This window comes from Sturnira hondurensis, unplaced genomic scaffold, assembly GCF_014824575.4.
Source record: "Sturnira hondurensis isolate 20B ecotype Veracruz unplaced genomic scaffold, ASM1482457v3 Scaffold0014384, whole genome shotgun sequence".
In the NCBI taxonomy this organism is placed as follows: domain Eukaryota; kingdom Metazoa; phylum Chordata; class Mammalia; order Chiroptera; family Phyllostomidae; genus Sturnira; species Sturnira hondurensis.
This window is the reverse complement of record NW_028087015.1, coordinates 9,196,541-9,214,283: the sequence shown is the minus strand read 5'-3', so window position 1 is coordinate 9,214,283 and position 17,743 is coordinate 9,196,541. Positions and strand designations below refer to the sequence as shown.

Below are 17,743 nucleotides of genomic sequence, written 5' to 3'. Positions count from 1 at the left end.
GCAAGACGATGCCAGGATGCAGGCTCCACCCCCCCGAAGTCCCCCCCATGACATGGCACATCTTTCAAGGCCAAAAACAGGCTCTCCCCGCTGAAGTCACTAAATTATAAAAATGCATAAAATCCCCAAAGGGAGAAGTCAAATAGGAAAAACATAATTATTACAAAACAGGAGAAGGAATTCAATGTGCGTGAAACGGTCCCAGAGCTTAAGCGGAGATGACTTTCAAAATTGGATCTGCCTGCTCTCCGTCTTCTTTTTTCTATCCCTAAGGACATCGCTCTGATGTGACAGCCCCCAAAGCAGATCACCAATGTGCAGGTTAAGTTGTTATAAGAGTTCTTAAGACTCTTAATTCATACCTTATAAGACTTTGTGCATTTGGAGAATGATCAACTGAAATTTCATTGGGTTAGATGTTATCATTTTAAATTTTAAATGACTGCACAAAAAAGAAATTTAAAATCTCCCCATGTCTAATAAATCAGGACCGTAATAGTGGTATTAGCCTCGGAGGGACCACACACAGCTCAGCACAAGCAGAGGGGCTGCCAGCAGCAGGGACTGGCTGGCCATCGGTCCCCAGGGGCTGAGTGACGAGAGGCCTCTTCCACTGGAGCATCCCGCCCCATTCACCACCAGGCAGTCCGATGAATCAGAGCATCAGTGGCTCCATTTTATGAGAAATGCCAAAAGAAAATGCTGAAGAGCGATGAAAGTCAGGCACAAGCAAGCCCCCTGCCTCCTCACCCATCCAGGAAAAGGGTCCATCTCATTTTGAGGCTCCTGGCCTGGCAAGGTCATTTCTAGGCCAGGTCAACCTTCCTCCAGATAGGGAGGTGCCTCCTGAGAGTCTCCCAGAGGCCAAGTCCCCGTGGAACCCAGCACCACCGGGTTCACAGGGCCACGCAGGCCTCGCAGGGAGCATCAGAGATCTTACTGCAGTCACCTCCTCATCAGAGACCTCCCTGCCCATGCCAGGACCAGGGTGGCCAGAGGAAACCACCAACAGGGTAGGGGGTCAGCAGGCCCTGCCAGACAGCACCCAGCAGGGTGTCCAGAAGGACACACAAAGAAGGCTCCTGGGGGTCCTAGGCCTGCCTGGGGTCAAGGCCAGGGCCAGCCTCCCACCTGGGCCCTGCTGTCCAATCTTGCGATGGAGCTATGACTCCAGTCTCCAAACAGCCCTGCCTTCCCTGGGGCAGGTTTGAGCAGCAGCACCGTTTCCATATGGTCATGGCCTCCCTGCCATAGATGCATCAGGGTGTCACCACTCAAAGGGCAACCACAGCCCAGGGCAACTTGCAGGGACCCAGCGGACATGGTTATGCACCACTGCCCTCTGGTGGACTGGTCAGGGCTCACGACATCCGGGTAGGGGCTCACTGGGCCCACACCAGGACTGAGGCCCAAGAAGCATGTACCAGCTCGTGGGCCTGGGTCACAGGCTGGTGTCCACACACACACAGGGGCCTCCCTGCACTTGCCTTTCAGGGAAGGGCCAGTTTGCTTGGCTCCTCCTGCGTCTTCCGGGCAGGTCGTAAGCGCGGCCGTGAACACTTCACAGAGCTGTTTATGAGTGATCCTCCAGCAGCTCCAAGGTCTCTCTGCATCCTCTGCAGAGGCCGCCAAACTGCAAATGGCTTCCATTTTATTAATTTATTACTATGAAGCTAATGCCCTTTTCCAATAAAGCTCTAAAGGATCGTGTCACAAGTCAGAACATTCTCAGTGTTGCCAACTCTCAGGGGATAAAGGCGAAAGGGCTGTGCAACGTCGATCCAAGTAAAAACCTGAAATTAAAGAGTCTGTCCAACTACAAAGTCCCAAGAAAATGTAGGTTTTCTTTTTCTGGCCTTCCTCACTTCAGGATCATGACATGAGAGGACATGAAGAAGCAGGGACTCCCTAGGGTGATGGGGGTGAGGAGTTGGGACCACACAGGGTGAGGTCCAGCCACGCCATGGGGGTTTCACCAGCCCACCCCGAACAGAGAAACGTCTCGGGTGGGTACTAGGCCCATTGCTTCTGTGTCCCCACCACCATGTCCCTCTAGGGTTGGCCGGAGAGGGGGAGCCCAGGACCGACCCAGCTCCCCCAGGCCTTCTTGCCCCTCAATGACCATGCACCTCCGTGACTTCAAAGATTCCTCCTCAAAGGAGCCATCCTTCCCCTTCACTCTGATGCCTTTTCCTACTCAGTGACTTCTCCTCTGTGTCTGTCACTGAAACAACTTCAGTGGCCTTAGTTCCTCTCTCCTGGACTCAAGGGAGGCTCCAGTACAGATGCCCTTTGCACCCCACCAGGTTCAGAGGCCCTGATGGGGACAGGTGTGACCTCACAGGCCAGCCTTCCCCCTGCACACCCAGATCTCTCTTGTCCACTCTCTCGTCTCACAGGCGCTTGGCCACTTAAACCTAACCATTTGTGAGCCTTAACGCTGCCTGTACTCAATGCCTTAAGGGGGAATGAGATGCAGTTCAACCCCCAAAGACAGGCTCCCTGGCCAAGGCTGGCCGCCCCAGTACTGATATCTGGGGAAGACTCTGAGGCAATGGGGGACGGCCCAAGCAGTCTATAGAGACCTGGAGCTGGGGAGCCAGGTTGAGAGGTGTACTTGGTCCCCGAGGGCTCTGGCCTGCTCCCCACATGCTGCTGCATACACCCTGACAAGAACTTTCATTCTGAACTGTGACTTCTGCAGGGTGATGTCAGAGGTGTTTGTTTCCCCAGACACCACCTGTCTCTGATGACACCTTCCCCAGTCAGGAGCAGGCAGCTGAGAGCACACTGCTCCTCGCCACACAGTCCCCTGATGTCCGAAGGCCTGAAAACCACAAGCACCTGCATCTGGACACTCGTGGAGAACGGGCGCTGGTGGCCCATTAGTTCACTCCTGAATGACGGCACTTCCCCTGCTGTCCGCAGCAGCACGTACTGTCGATTTCCTGGAGATTCACTCTGCCAACAGAACTTGCTGTGAAAGTGACCCCTCAGCAGGATCCATTGGGTTAGGAACGTTCTCGTGCATCCTGTGCACGTTTTGTGAAAACACAGCGGCTGCTGGACAGCACAGAGACATGCAACCCCACCTAGCACCGCTGCTTCCTGGGGGGGTCCCAGTGAGGAGGCCAGGCCCAAACTGCAACTGGTCCTTCCAGCACAGTCACTCTCTTCATTCTAACTCACTTGACTTTTGTAGCAGCATCTGTGATTGGAAAATAGGCACTTGACTTAGAGTCACATCTGCACATAAGAGTCCCTGGGATCTGCGGTGGAATTTGTAGCCTGCTTGGCTTCCCCGAGTTCAGCCCCAGTAAAGGTGTCCTTCCCTGGGAGGAGCTGGGGACACAGGTGCCAGGCACAGGGGACAGAGGTGAGGAGGGTGCTGGACCTACACCGTGGAGTCCATGGATAAGGCCGCTTCTGGGTGCAGGCAAAGTCCCTGATGTGACCCCACAGCTGGGACAGCTCCCGCGCAGAGCACAGACTTGTTTGTGCAAAACTCGTTATTCTAATACATTTTCTCTTCATAAAAGCCATGTGGTTATACAATTTTTACTTTTGTTTTCAGTGAACCCACAGAGGAAAGCCAGTCCGTGTGGCCGGGAAGGGCGGGGCCACAGGTCTGTGCTAAGACCAACCCTGATGAGGTCTCGGAGGGGCCAGGACAAGGCTGTGCCCTAACAGAGGCCCAGAGCCACACCTGGCCAGCGCTCCGCCATTTGCTCACCTGCAAACCAGGAAATAACGAGACCTGGAGGGCTCTGGGGAAGACAGACAGTGGGACAGCCCAAGTCCCAAACGAAGTGCCTGCTGTGCAGTCAGCAGGTCAGAGCCCTCCCCTAAACTCACACAGACCCCTGAGGGCTGCGGGATTACACAGCACCGACACACCCGGAGCCAACAGCTCTCGTCATAGCCAGGAGTGGGACCACCTCTGTGGCAGAGCCAGGCCTCAGCTGTGGGACGTGGGACTGCCACCTCTCCTCAGGTGCATCTGGTCCAGCTGACAAAACACTGCACTGAATGCTCCTGTTCCGATGGGTTTCCATTTGCTTCCATTTGGCTTTTTATGTCATAACACTGACTGGTAGGTGTACCTTTTTTACTTTCTTGTACCAAGTACTTGAGTTTTTATTCATTTTTCTTTTTCCAAAAAAAGAAAGGGGTCCCCAATTACCTCTCCCTTACCAAGGGAAGCTGTCCCACTGTGCATTCTTGGCTGAGTCCTAGCAGAGGTGGTGGGTGGGGACACTCCACCTTATGTCAGACCTGACCAAGGGCAAGTGGTGACAGGGTGAGTCAGAGGGAGTACACCTTGTCACCCTGTTCTAGGAGACGGTGTCCCCCAAACACATGTCCACCCAGAACCGCAGAATGAGACCTTATCTGAAAATCAGGTCTCTGCAGGTGTAACAAGGTAAGGTCACACTGGATGTGGGTGGGTCCAAACTCAATGACTGGTTTCCCTATAAAAAGGCCATGTGGACAGGGACCCAGAGACAGGCCATGTGACGAAGGAGACAGAGATTGGAGTGATGTGTCTACAAGGGAAGCCAGCAGCCATCAGGAGCTCAAGATGACTGGAAGAGCCTTCCTTAGTGTCTTCAGAGGGAGTGAAGTCCGTGAGGCTGGGGACACCCTGACGTAAGACCTCTGGCCACTGCGGCAGGGATTTCTGAGAGCAGCCCCAGGTAAGGGCACGCACCCCCCACCCCCCCGCACTACCAGGTGTCTGCAGGACCCAGTGAGGGGCTGCTGCAAATCACCAACCTCTTTGGGACAGAAAAACGCACGCAACACCTTCTGCCATCACACCAGGTCACTGGCGCACACACACAGTCACAGCTCAGGCCCCTTGCCTGTGTCCGGACCAGTGTGACCCATCGCATGGCCAGGCAGAGGCTCAGGACAGACCACCTGGGCACTGGGGTGCCCCTCAGGACAGCACTGAACATGGGCCCTGTGATGCCCCGGAGACACCAGCACCCTTAGTGAGGCCCTGGGATCATGGGACTCTCATCACTACCTGTCTGCACTCAGACAGCGAGGGGGGCAGACAGCTGCAGGACTGGTACCTGAGGGGAGGCTGCCCTTCAGTGTGGGAGTGGATCAATGACAGAAGTCAGGCAAGGTGGCTGATGACATCATGAGTGGCTCTCTGACCTCAGGCGTCCCTTGTCCCTCCAGAGCCCGCTCCAGCCCCCAGGACTCCTGCTGTCCAAGCATGAAGTGGGAGTAAGGGGGATGGTAAGGGACGGAACGCTGTTTCTGCGGGAAAGGACATTTGATTCTAACAGACTGGTGATGCTCAGTGCAGGGAAGCCCAGGGCTCACTCCATTTGGACAGTGTCTCTGTGGACCCCATGTCCCCTGCGCAGAGATGCTCTGGGTGGGAAGGCTGGGCTTCAGCTGCACTGTGGAAACCCAGCCATGGTCATAGGGGGCTGCTGCCTGGTCAGTTACTTTAGACACTGTATCTGGACATGCTGTTTCTACAAGAGACCCAAGGCTGGAGGTTAGAATGGCAGACTGGGGACACCATGTGTGATCACAGCAGCAGAAGCTGTAACTGTAGCTGAAGGGAGAACAGTAGAGTTTTCTTTCATTTCTCTCAGCCACCTGGTGTGGCCACATGGATTAAAGTCCCTGTCCAGAAACATCTGGCAGGAGGGGACCCCGATCCAGCCCACACTTCTAAGTGACACTATTTTCCAAAAGTCCCTTCTGTGAAAGAACCACACTTGTCAACAGCCATCCTGGACAACACCCTTTATTCAAAATAGGAACACCCCACATACAGCATGGGAACCCTCCTCGTTCACTCGAACACGGAAGCGCTCACACGCACAGCCTCCCAAGACCCAGGTGCACGGTCTGCTCTAGTGACGGTGCTGTCTGAACTGGAGGCCACAGTAACCGCATGTCCCAGTTTTTGTTTCTTTGTCCTGAAAAAATTCAAGAAGGAAAACCTCATATTTCCATATTCTACTTCAAATCTAATAGTTAGCGATTAGACACTGAAAGCACACACAACACCTGAATGCCCTGTCAGCCCGAACCACCTGTAAACCCAATCACCACTGTGCTAAGAACTGCCTCGGTGCCCAAGAAGCCTAGGTCCAGCTCTGGCTCCTCCCCTGGCCTCGGGCCCCACCCTGGAACACGAGGGCATCTCAAAGGGCCACTTCGAGGACAGAGTGTTAGCACAGCAGCCACTTCTTGCCCTTGGCTTGACCCCTCCAGGACAGCCAGAGTCTCACCCTGAGTACAGACTTCAACTGACCTGAACATGGGGGGGGTCCCCACAGGGATGGGGTCCGGGGTCCAAGCTCCCTCACACCACCAGCAGAAGGGGCGGTGGTAGGTCCTGCCAGCGCCCTTCCCTCTCCTTCATACCTCATGCACATCCGAGCTTTAGCCTGTGGCTTCCTTCTCAGCCCTAATGTCCCAAGGTCTCTTCTCTAGGCCCCAAGTGTGTCTGTATCAACAGAATGGGCTGCTAAGGAAGGCTCAGCCAGAAAGACGGACTCCTACGTGTCTGAGAGGAAGCCAGTAAGTCGGTGCTGGTAACGCTAAGTAGGGCCCTGCAGGGCACGTCACATCTGAAAAGATGCCTCGGTGCTCGGCCCTGCCATTTGGTTTTGTAGGCAAGGGTGGTGAGACTGTGTGGTCAGAGGAACACTGGGCGGCCCCCCTGAGAGCAGGACCAGGCAGGACAGGAAGGCCGATGGGTCACGTTACCAAGTTTATGAAGACTCTCGGGTGGCCCAGAGCCCCCCCACCGCCGTCACACGCTATGATGCGACTCTCCACTTCACTCACGGGCTGTTCAGCTATTAAATCAATGGCAAAGTTCTCATTCACCTGGACAAGGAGAAAAAAGCCTCGTATAGACAAGCACAAAAACTCAATTTCATTTAAATTTACATAGAAACCTGCCCCACAGACATTTATGCACTGTCAGCACAGGCAGAATTATATTCTGTACATTTCCAGTGAAATACAATTACAGATCTTCAAAATACACAAGTAACTAATACATGCATATACAGCCCACTTAATTTTTCACTGGATAAAATTTCAAATTTACAGAAATGTTGCAAGAACTACAACAGTGCAAAGGACCCCCATTCCGTCCTTGCCTGGCCTCAGACTGTCAACGTTCTGCCCCACTTATCCCCTCCTCTCCCCTCTCTGCCGTCCCCCTCTCTCTACACACACACAGCTCCACGGCTCAGCCCACTGGGAATAGGGACACCCCAGTGGCGATGAGTCCACGCGGCCACCATTTCACACTAAAGAAACCAGAGCTCTGACAACAGCGGGATCCAGGGCCGGGCAGGAGATGCTGCAGACGAACCGTGCAGCGTCGGAGCCGTGCGTCTGTGACAGAGACTAGAGGTGAGCAGAGACAACCACAGGCAGGCCAAAAGGTAGCCGACTTGGGGGCGCTGCCAATCGGAATAAACCGGACATGGGAATCTGAGGAACAATGAGATTGTAACTGCAAAGGACTGAGAACAAATCACTAAAACCCATGATTCCACAATGATATTTTCAAACTTCTTTAATTTCCTCACTACAGGGAATCAACTCATTATTTTTAAAACTGGTAAATAAAGGGAAAGAATCAAGCATTTCTTCTTCCCTCAGAGTAACCAAAGGTGTGTTTTTGGTTTTTTTCCTACATGTAAGTCCTCAAACTACTAACGAGAAGAGAACACCATGCTTTACAACCTATGAGTTAATGACCTAAAGCACGCACATCACCTGCCCCGTAGGGTTACGCAGACCAAGAACCCGGCTCCAATCCGACAAAGCACTGGATCCAGTCCGAGTACGCGCACTCAAGAGGACCAGAGGCCCAAGCAGCACAACAGGAGTGAAGTCAGCCAGAGCTGGCTGTGGGCGACTTCACAGAAGAAACACCTGAGTCCTGTGACAGGTGAGTCCAAGGCAGAAAATGGGCAGCGTGTGTGTGAGGGAAAGGGGGGTTATACAAACACACGTCACAAATGCAAAAAGAGACTGTGTATGTGTACAGGGGAATGGGAACCTAAAGGTCAGAGACACTTGTCACCAATGCAATAAATGCGACTTATTTGCATTCAGAGTCAAACAAGCTGTACAATTAAGAATACAACGCAGTCCAGAATATTTAGGCCACCTAGAGTAATGGACTGAAAGAACCTCTGTGGTTTCAGGTGAGATGATCCTGTCACTATCAACCCCTCATGGAGGTGTGCACAATTAATTTCAGACCTGACGATACAACAGAGAGGGCAAGAAACACAGCAGAAACAGGCGTGGCCGCATTGGTCGGTATCCGGGGTTAACTGTTGACGCTGAGCGGCCAGGCGCGTGGGTGGAGGGCATCATTGAACAAGCCCCTCCATGGCATAGTTACTACAGCAATTCAGACTTCCTCTGTCTGACCATGCCCTACTGTGAAAACTTGGAACGCTGGGTGGGAGGTATGTCTTGGTTGTATCTGCCTCAATTAGAGCCATCCTCAGTTCTAGTCAAAGTCAAAACAGCTCTAGTCCTCAGGGCTTGTCAAAAAGACAAGGCACACTGTGCTGGGAAGCTGCAGCATCAGTGCCTGGGTGTACAGGGAAAGAACCGAACCCGGGACTCAGAGCCCCACAACTCATGCCCTGTGATCACCAGCCCCACACCCGAGGGCCAGGGCTCCCGTACTCCAAGTGCCGCACATCCTGTGCAGAAACCCAGCAGCACCTTCTCCGAGCTTTCTCCTTTTTGGAGCCACATACAGCGATCACAGGCAACCTCTGTAGCCAACACTTGGCTCCCGAGGATTAGTTTGCCTGGTGGTGCCTCTTAAACGCAGCATCTTTTCCACATCGCTGGCCACTCCAGGGTGGATGACAACAGCAACAGCACACCTCGAAAGTCACCCTTTTCTGGAGGCCAGAGGGTCATTCAACTGGAACACACCACACTGAGGGCCAAATGTCAGAGGGACAGCACCGTCCTTCCCCTTCCAGGTCCCCTAAAAGCCGTCACAAGTTTACAGGAAGAGACAGCTTAATAAAGACAAGACGAACGAGCAGTGTGAAGCTGAGCATCAGACTAATAAATGTTGCTCAAGGTTACTCTGCGATCTGGCTTGGGAATAATCTTAGTACTTGTCTATCATTACAGGTGAGAACCACTGAGCCAGGTCAGTCCGGGCCACCCAGGGCCAGGTGGCTTCCAGCTGGGCATGCCCACCACCCCATGCTGGATCATTCCATACCAGGGGCCTCCTGCTCTGGGGAAGACAAGAAAACCAAGACTAGGCACAAACAAATCCTCACAAATAAGGCAGGGTGGGGGCATACCTAATTTCATAAAACTTGAAAATAAGAACACAATCAAGCTCAGTTAACTTTTTCCAAAGCCAGCCAACTGTCCAGGGGACACACAATCCAGGGACAGCACCCCTCACGCCCCTCACACGCAGAGAAGGCCCTGTCTGCCACCAACACAGACGGTACCAAACACCCTGATCTCACTCAATGTGGACATTGTAGAAAGGTTTGGTTATTTTTCAAAAGCTTTGTCAGTTACAGATCATGATTTTGAAAAGCTTTTCCTTCAAGTTCTACTTCCGAAAACACAGCAGAAAGTCAGTGGGAAACATGTCGACATTAAAACAAACACAAGCATGCAGCGCTGCCGCCTCGTTGTTTTACAAGCTCCTTTAAACACAGCCTCCGCCAAGGTCTTCCGCTCCCCTTACACCACACCTTACAGTGGGCCCGTGCTGAGAGATGGCCCACTCACTGCCGCTGCAGATGAAACCACTCGCCATACAAATGAAGCCTCGGGGTGTAAATAATACGGTGTCTACCTCAGTGACAAATGTGTCACAAAGGCCACACTAACAAACTCCCATCACGCAGTCCAAGAGACCGGCTGTCTCCTGTGGGAAGGGCAGCTGATGCCTGACGCCTGAGACTGACACAGGACTGCCCCTGTCATTCAGAACTGCAGCTCCAGGGCGACCCCGACCTCCCGTGATTAACATTCTGGGACTCTGCTCAACTGCAGGAAAACAAAGAGCCCAGGAGTCAATGCCCAGCCACAGCACACAACCACGGCCCAGCTTCGGAGTCTGCTGAAATTCAGGGCTGCAGCGTGCGCCCTGCCCCAGGACAGGACACGGGAAGGAAAAAGCAGTATTGGACCTTACAAGACCAGTACAGAAAACATGTCACGCACCCAGTACACTCTGCATTACTGGTAAATGCAGTGTTTTCATAAGTACACACCGTTATCACATACCCTAAATTGCCCAACCACTGTAAAAATTAGTCTTCCAGGTCAATAACATAAATATATACATATACATACATACACACACACATATATATATATATATGAACCTCTCTTAATATTTACTTCTTGATCAATTCATCTGCATCTAAATATACTTAAGTTTAAATTATTCATTTGTCAGTTAGCTGAGTTTTTTTAAACTTATGTTTTTGGGAGTGACTGTTCGTATGGAGAGTTTACTGCCTTACATCAAACTGTGATTAAATCCATTAGAGATGAAATACAAATTCTACAAAATAATACTAAAACTAGTAAAAAAGGAAATAATAACCCAGTTCAATAATCAATGTTCTGTAAAATTTTGACCTTAATTGTAATTTCTACTGTAATTAATGGAAATTTACAAGTTTAAAATAAACTAAAAGCCCCAGTTCAATGATTTAAAACATTGGGTGTTTTTGGCACTAATATCAATAATTATATTTAGCTACACATACATGTGTATACACACATATATTATTTTTAAATCACAGTAAAAACTGAAGTTTTCATCCAAATTAATTTTTAAACTAAGTAAATTTGGAGAAAATGCTAAACAGCAGGGATGAATAGGTAGAAGACAGAGGGTTTTCTGGACAATAAAACTACTCTGTATGATACTGTAATGGTGGATACACAACACTATACCTTTGTCAAGACCCACAGAATGTACAGCTAAGAGTAAACCCTGATGAAAACTATGGACTCGAGTTGAAACTAATATATTAATACTCACCCAATGTCTAAATCAATCACTTGTAAAAAATGTAGCACACTGATGCTACATATTAATGACAGGGGAATAGTGTGAGGGATATATGGAAACTGCATTCTGTGTGATTTTCCACTGTGTCTAAAGTTTTCTAAAATAGTAATATCTCTTGGAAATGAAAATAATTTTAAAATGCCACTCAATGCCAAATTGTTGTTGTAAGAATAACAGCCAGAGCAGAATACCAGCTCATCATTTACAGATGTGCTGTGCACCGTCACAACTTGAGGATGTGCCCTGGACACTCATGATCCCAAAGAGAAAAGGCGCCAGAGACCCAAGCTGGGACAGCCGTTAAGGAGAGCCAGCTCAGGAGAGCTGACAGAGAGGAAGGCTAATGGAGAGGCAACACTGTCAGCACCCGACTGCCTTCAATACCTTTGTTTTTAAGTGGCTCCGGGCTGCCCTCTGCTATGGCGATCAGAAACCAGAGCCACGGGAGAATTTCCATGGGAGAGGAATCTGTGACAAATCCAGATGCCTGCTAAAGCACCAGAAGAGCTGAGATAGGAAGCTCGGATAGGGGTGCAGGGCCAACCCCAGGAACAATTTGCTCCAAACTGCTCCATCCACTGCTTTGAACTCCATCTGCCCTCATGACACCCACAAAGAAGGAATGGAGACAGAAAACCAGACTTTGGGCATGGACAATGTAACCAACATCAGAGGGAAGGGGACACACAATTTAGGGAAAGCTGAAGCTTACCGAGAAGAATCAACAGGCTGACTGAGGGGAAGGAGTGACTCTGACTGTAGAGAAAAAAACTTATTCTAATCTGAGGGTCTCAGAAGTATAAGGCACAGAAATAAAGAAAAAGACCACTCTCATTTATCTGTAAACCAGAACTACACTACAAGATGTTGTTATATACTGTGACATTTCGGGGGCAGAAGGGAACCAAAACCAAAATAGCCACATGGAACATTGAGGGGAAAAATGCAGAACTCCAAATCTTCTGGGGTGCTCACAAATCAGGGAAAATGTTTAAATCTTACATATTATTTTTTATTTCTTGTTGGTTATATAAAGGTTTCATGAGATCTTATCTCTCTTATACTTACCTCTTTCTGACGACCTACAAATCGAACTTTCCTATAGTCTTTATCATCATAAGCCTGAAAAGAAAAAAGACCATATGTGATTTTTACAGCTTCATGCAGAAAGAGGTCACTTCATGTCAATCATAAACGTTACAGAAAAGTGGTGTTCTTAATGTTTACGTCATTCAGGATCAAACATGAGGGGCCAAAGTACAGCTGTGCAACCAGGGGCATTTTTCAGCAGGACCCCTAAGATTAATAGGCAATAATCTGAACTGGAAGGCTGCAAGGTGAAGTGGGAGTGCAAAGGAGGCAAATTCAGACAGAGGAGGTGCACCCCCTTCTCTACAAACGGTCCGTGGCTCTGTCCCTTCTAAATCTTCCCGGTGACACGTTAATAATATAGGTACTTACTCTCTCATCTTTGGCTTACAATTATGGCCTAATACCGTCTTCGTGTTTTGGACTACAGCAGACTCTCAAATTATTTAAGTGTACTATTTAGTATCATACAAACATTACAAGATTCGAGCCACTGAATCGGTCGCTTTGAGTACAATGGAAAGCCTCCCCGCAGCTACTCTCTGGGTAACAGTCTCATTTTAGAGTTCGGGGACACTCTCGGACCACAGAATCTGCAAACAGCACCGAGGCGGCCTTTAAATCTACCCAGGTTATTGCGTGCGACAGCACGACCGTGCTTGTGTCGTACGAGGGACCCACAATGTACTCAGTCGCCTGTCCTCCGCGAGCCCTGCCCACGAACCAGGAATCGGAAGACACCGGGAGGACCCGGAGGACACCGGGAGGACCCGGGGCACCGGGGACAGCGGGAAAACCGGGAGCCTGACCTGGACTCCGCCCACTCAAGCGTCCTCCGCGCCGCACCGGTTACCTGGCCGGTGTGCGTGACCTTCTCCCCAGTCGGCGAGATGTGCACCCCGAAACATCTAGCGCCCCGAGGCAGGGTAAGAGCCGCCGCGCCGCTACGGCCCAGAAGCCGGCAGAAGGTCAATAGTGCCGCCATCTTGTAGATTGACCCTTGACCCGGCGCGTCGACGCGCCTGCGCTGACGCTTGCGCAAAGCCTTGCTGGGCCCGAACGGCCGGGACTTATCGCTCCTAGGGAAGGTGCGCAAGCGCGTTGTGATCGAGTCTGGTGTGTCCTACCGGGTGCTGCTGCGGCCCAGGTCTCAACTGGGACAAGGAGGGAAAATTTGAGCACAACCCTATCTGTTATTCGTGCCAGGGGAAAGGCAGAGGTGGGTAGAAAGTGGAGATGCATTGTTTGCACTCAATGGCAATCGATAATCAGGGGGGATACACATTTTATGTTTATACTGGTGAAGAATCCCTGCCTAGAGAGGAAATTGAAAGTGCATTCCCGTCGCGCGGTGCGCATTTCTTTGTTGCCTGGGGCGGGGGGTGGGGAGCGGTGGTGGTGGACCGCCGGTCTGGGGATTCCCGAAGCACAATGCCAGTGAAGCTACCGTTAAAGCACAACCGTTGTCGCTCCTCCCGCTACCGGTCTCAACGTGATCAGCACCGGACAGGTCCATTACTCCAGAGAGCACCTGGGCAGGACCCGGCCGGCGTCCCGGCGCTTCTCTTTTGTGCTTCTCCTGCCTCCTCTAAAGTGCCTGTACATAGACCCAGGGGCATGGGCGAAAACAGAAGGGAGGCGGGCAGACTTAGCTCAGGGCTGAGTTGCTCAACCGCCACGCTCCAGGAGCTGAGTACACCCACAGCCAGGACTCCACTCCAGGTATGTGGAGGAGAGCCCAGCAAGGTGACGAGAGACTTGATGCCCTGAAAACCTCTCTGAAAGGAAGGGTGCTTACGGTCGGGTGCTGGAGCAGAACCAAAGGTCACCTGGGCAGGTACACCACGTCTGCGGGTCGCCTTCGCGTGCCCAGAAAGACGGGTGGGTTCGCAAACACGCCCCCTGAAAGACAGGTTAGGTTGATCGTTCTTCGTGGAACGTGGGTGTACATGGTGCTCACCATAAGTCTTTCAACTTTTATCTCTTTGAAACGTTTCATAATAAAATGTAGGAGAAGGTATTTAATTGCAACCAGTTAGAACCATTGTCCGTTTGCCTTGGACTCGCCAGTTTTCCTAGGGTGTTCACGTAATATCAGCATATGGTTTTCCTAGATTTTTGTTTTACATTATTATTGTCGGTTTTCCAGGCCTAGTTCGTTGTAACTTTCTCGTTCTATATACATTTAGTTCCCATTTCTGCATTCCTCCCCGCCACCATCACCACCAATTGTAGGCGACTGGTTGCAGGGGGCATCCTGCTGGGTGCTCTTATGGACGGGGACTGGAAGGCAAGGAAGGAAGGAACCCAGTTGAACGCGGTCTCTGCGGCCCGAACTACGGGTGCTGCCACGTGACCCCGGCGCCGTTTTTCTTTCTGGAGGAGACTCCGAGTTGGCGTCTCCGCCCCGTTGCGCAGGCGCGGGCTGGGACGCTGGCGCGGGCGGAGGAACTCGGCTAGTAGGGCTGGGGCCCGTTCTGCACAGGTGAGGGGTCCCTGCGGGTATAGAGCGGCTGGGAACTAGGAAGGAGTATTGCAGTCCCCGGGATGCCGGGGTTCGGGTCTCCTCTGCAGCCGGCTGCTGGGTCGAGAGGCTGCCGACAGGACGGGATCGGCCCAGAGACGTCGACCACGGGGCCTCAGTCTTCCCCTGTTGGCTGCGGTCACATGAGGGCGCGGGGGCGGCGTGAGGCCGGATCCATCCCTAGGACGCCGGAACCTCGCGGGCGGTGTGCGAACTGCGAGCGACACGCGCCACTGTTGGGGCCGAGTGTCGCGACGCCAGCCAGTGCGCCTCCTCCGAGAAGCCCCGAGCAGTCCTCACCTGAGAAGCGGCCCCGCCGGAGTTCCGTGGAGTCGGATGGTGGGGCGCCGGCCCGGGAGCCGGGTGCTTTGTGCCCAGTAAACCAGGCCAGCTCTGCCCCTTACTAAACCTGAGCGGGGTCGGAGTTCACGGAGAAGCGGTTACTCCGCCTATTTGAGGATGTGGACCCCTCCTACACGTGGGTGCCCGCCTCCCTGAAACTGATGAGGCGTGAACACTGGCCTTTTTAGGCCCTAGGGCCCAGCCCGGACCCCCTGGGTGGGTGGTCGGGCTTCACTGCTGCGGCGTCTTAACAGGGCAGGGCAAGTCGCTTATCCCTCCACCTGGCTTAATTATTTCAAAGTGGGGGGCGTGGCCTACGGTTAAGGTCTGGTCAGTCTCGCCCGGGCTCCCGGGAAGGGGCGGTATGCCAAGTGCTCCACCAGGAGCCCATGTCTCCTGCAGAGCTGTTAGGTTTTTGCTGCACTGGAGAGTGGTAGCACCCCTTAACCCTCAGCTCCTATGCCTACGCGACGGTGAAGTAGACAAAACAAAGTTGTAATAGTAGGAAGCATGGGAGACACTGTTACCACCTTTTTTTTTTTTTTTGCATAGATTCAGCCACAACATGGCAACTGTTTTTATAAAGAAAATGGTGGTTTCTGCTGTGAACCCTCTCTTACGTCTGAGTCCTTGCACGACGACGTCCCGTGCACTCTCTACGCTCCTGATGGGTCCCCTTCGCGTAGCAGTCCCAGCAGGAGCTAAGCCCAGCGAAGTGGTGGCCTCACCCCTCTCCTGCTGCCCCTTGCCTTTCCTGCAGCCTGCTCTGGGGTTCAAGACCAAGGGCGTCCTGAGGAAGCGTTGCCGGGACTGTTACCGGGTGAAGAGGCGTGGGCGGTGGTTCATCTACTGCAAAACGAACCCAAGGCACAAGCAGAGACAGATGTAACTCCTTTGGCTGTGAAAATAACATGCAAAATTGTACCATTTCCTTGAGAGATGGTGTTAACTTACCGAAAAAAAAATTAAATGTAAATGTTCTGGTTTCTAAGAGTGTTGATCTGCCGGTTTTGTTGGCTCCACTTTCCAGGCTCCTCACTCTTTATCCAGATCTAGTCTGGCCAGAGCCCCAGCTGGAAAGCTGGTGGGAGGACAGAAGACAGAGGGGAGGGAAGACGGGTTTACCCGCCCTCCCACCCCAAATATCAGAATGCAAGTTCTTTAGAAAGAACTGGATTTCATCGCAGACCCACCTGTGGAGTCGCCTTTGGCCCCGTGTCTGCATTCAGCATACTCCTTCTTTCCCGGGGTTCAAATTCAACATTCCTGTCTCCAGGATGAGGATGGAAGACCTTCATAGCAGTCCTTTAGTCATGGGCAATTTAATTGTTTATATACAAAGGTATTCAGGATGTCAAATATTTGTCACCCCTGGTCTGAGACGTGAGTGTGCATGTGTTCATGTATACAGAAGTGGAATGTGTGCGTGAATGTGGGCACTACGTACCCACTCTGTGAGCAAGAGGTCCCTCCTGTGGCATGAAGACAGGAGAGCTCAGTGGTTACAGCAGCATGGCAGGTGAGTGCTGATTGATTCAGGAGCAACCCAGGGAAAGGCAGGGGGCCACTGGCCCTGGGCCCGGTCTTGGCTCTGCTCTTTCCTTGGTGTTGGGCCTTGGACTAGAAGCTTCTATTGAAGCCTCAAGTTTGCAAAGGGGTCTGATACTACTCACTCCTCCCTGCAGGGTTCTGAGACCTGTTTTTCAATAACACTTTTGCCCTTAGAGTCTGCCACAGAGCCTGGCATACCGTAGGCACTCAGCAAGTGAATGTAGACTCGAATGATCGTGCCTCCTTGTAAGCAGGCAGCCTGTTATCCACTCTCCCTATAAACTGGCTCATCCTACAAAGCCAAGCCCATGACTTTCTGAAGACCTGGCTGATGTCCCGTCCAATGGACCAAACGCCTCTGGCACTAGAGTGTGGATCATGAAGTCATGCTGGATTTGTCTAGGGCTCTAGCTATTTCATGTATGTATGCACACATGTACACAATGTATGCTCATGTACACCAGACACCTTTCGATTATTTCCTCCTTGACAGGTGAGTGTGAGGTGTACTTGCCTTGGGAGCATCTGGCTCTGCAGGGCACACAGTGCTGGTGACATGTGTCCACATAAGTGAATCTGTTGAGATACTGAGGGGCAGGCAAGTTCTGCTTCTGGTGAAGCAATGAGGCCCATGTGCACGTGAACCTGTGCTTACTGCTAGCATCCTGGAGTTCTAAATCACTGCTTGCTCCTGAAATTAACTAATCTCTGATCTGAGGTCAGAGCAGTTGTGCTGACCAAGCCCTCTTACAACTCATCTTCCCCATACCTGATGGGCCAGCATTTACAGCCCCACAATCATGGCATAACAAAAAAGTGTGTTTAGGTCAGGAGGCAGCAAATTATGTTGCACAGGCCAGAAACAGTCTGCCACCCATTTTTGTAAACCAAGTTTTATTGAAAACAGCCATCCTGTTTATTCATTAGTGTATTGTCTGTGCCTCCGCAGCAGCCAGGTGTAAGTAGTAGCAACAATGGCCACATAGCCTGAGAAATCTAAAATATTTACTAGTCGGGTACAAATTTAAGATGGAAAATTAGGAAGAAGTTAACTGATTTTATTAATTGCATTTCAAGTATACTTCTTTACTAGAGACCAAGATCATGCGGGAAAGAAAGAAAAGCAGCTTATTATTTTCCTG

The 17,743-nt window shown here is 51.5% G+C and overlaps 2 protein-coding genes across 5 annotated transcripts; one reads left to right on the top strand and one right to left on the bottom strand.

The window, feature by feature from the left end:
• Positions 1-5,760: 5,760 nt before the first annotated feature.
• NDUFS6 (NADH:ubiquinone oxidoreductase subunit S6) lies at positions 5,761-13,210 on the bottom strand. The gene is made up of 4 exons (XM_037062960.1): positions 13,038-13,210; positions 12,164-12,217; positions 6,748-6,870; positions 5,761-5,951 (listed from the first exon to the last, which is right to left on the bottom strand). Exons 1-4 carry the CDS (start codon positions 13,167-13,169, stop codon positions 5,886-5,888), a joined length of 375 nt encoding a protein of 124 aa, XP_036918855.1. The 5' UTR covers positions 13,170-13,210; the 3' UTR covers positions 5,761-5,885.
• A 72-nt stretch (positions 13,211-13,282) lies between these two features.
• MRPL36 (mitochondrial ribosomal protein L36) lies at positions 13,283-16,041 on the top strand. Of its 4 annotated transcripts, none has more exons than XR_005068921.1 (2): positions 13,283-13,403; positions 15,603-16,041. XR_005068921.1 is itself a non-coding variant. In XM_037062961.1 (2 exons), exon 2 carries the CDS (start codon positions 15,616-15,618, stop codon positions 15,937-15,939), a length of 324 nt encoding a protein of 107 aa, XP_036918856.1. In that variant the 5' UTR covers positions 14,568-14,669; positions 15,603-15,615; the 3' UTR covers positions 15,940-16,041. The 4 variants fall into 4 exon arrangements, 3 of the variants coding, with proteins under 3 accessions (XP_036918856.1, XP_036918858.1, XP_036918857.1); XM_037062961.1 differs by lacking the exon at positions 13,283-13,403 and adding an exon at positions 14,568-14,669; XM_037062963.1 differs by lacking the exon at positions 13,283-13,403 and adding an exon at positions 14,569-14,639.
• Positions 16,042-17,743: the final 1,702 nt, after the last annotated feature.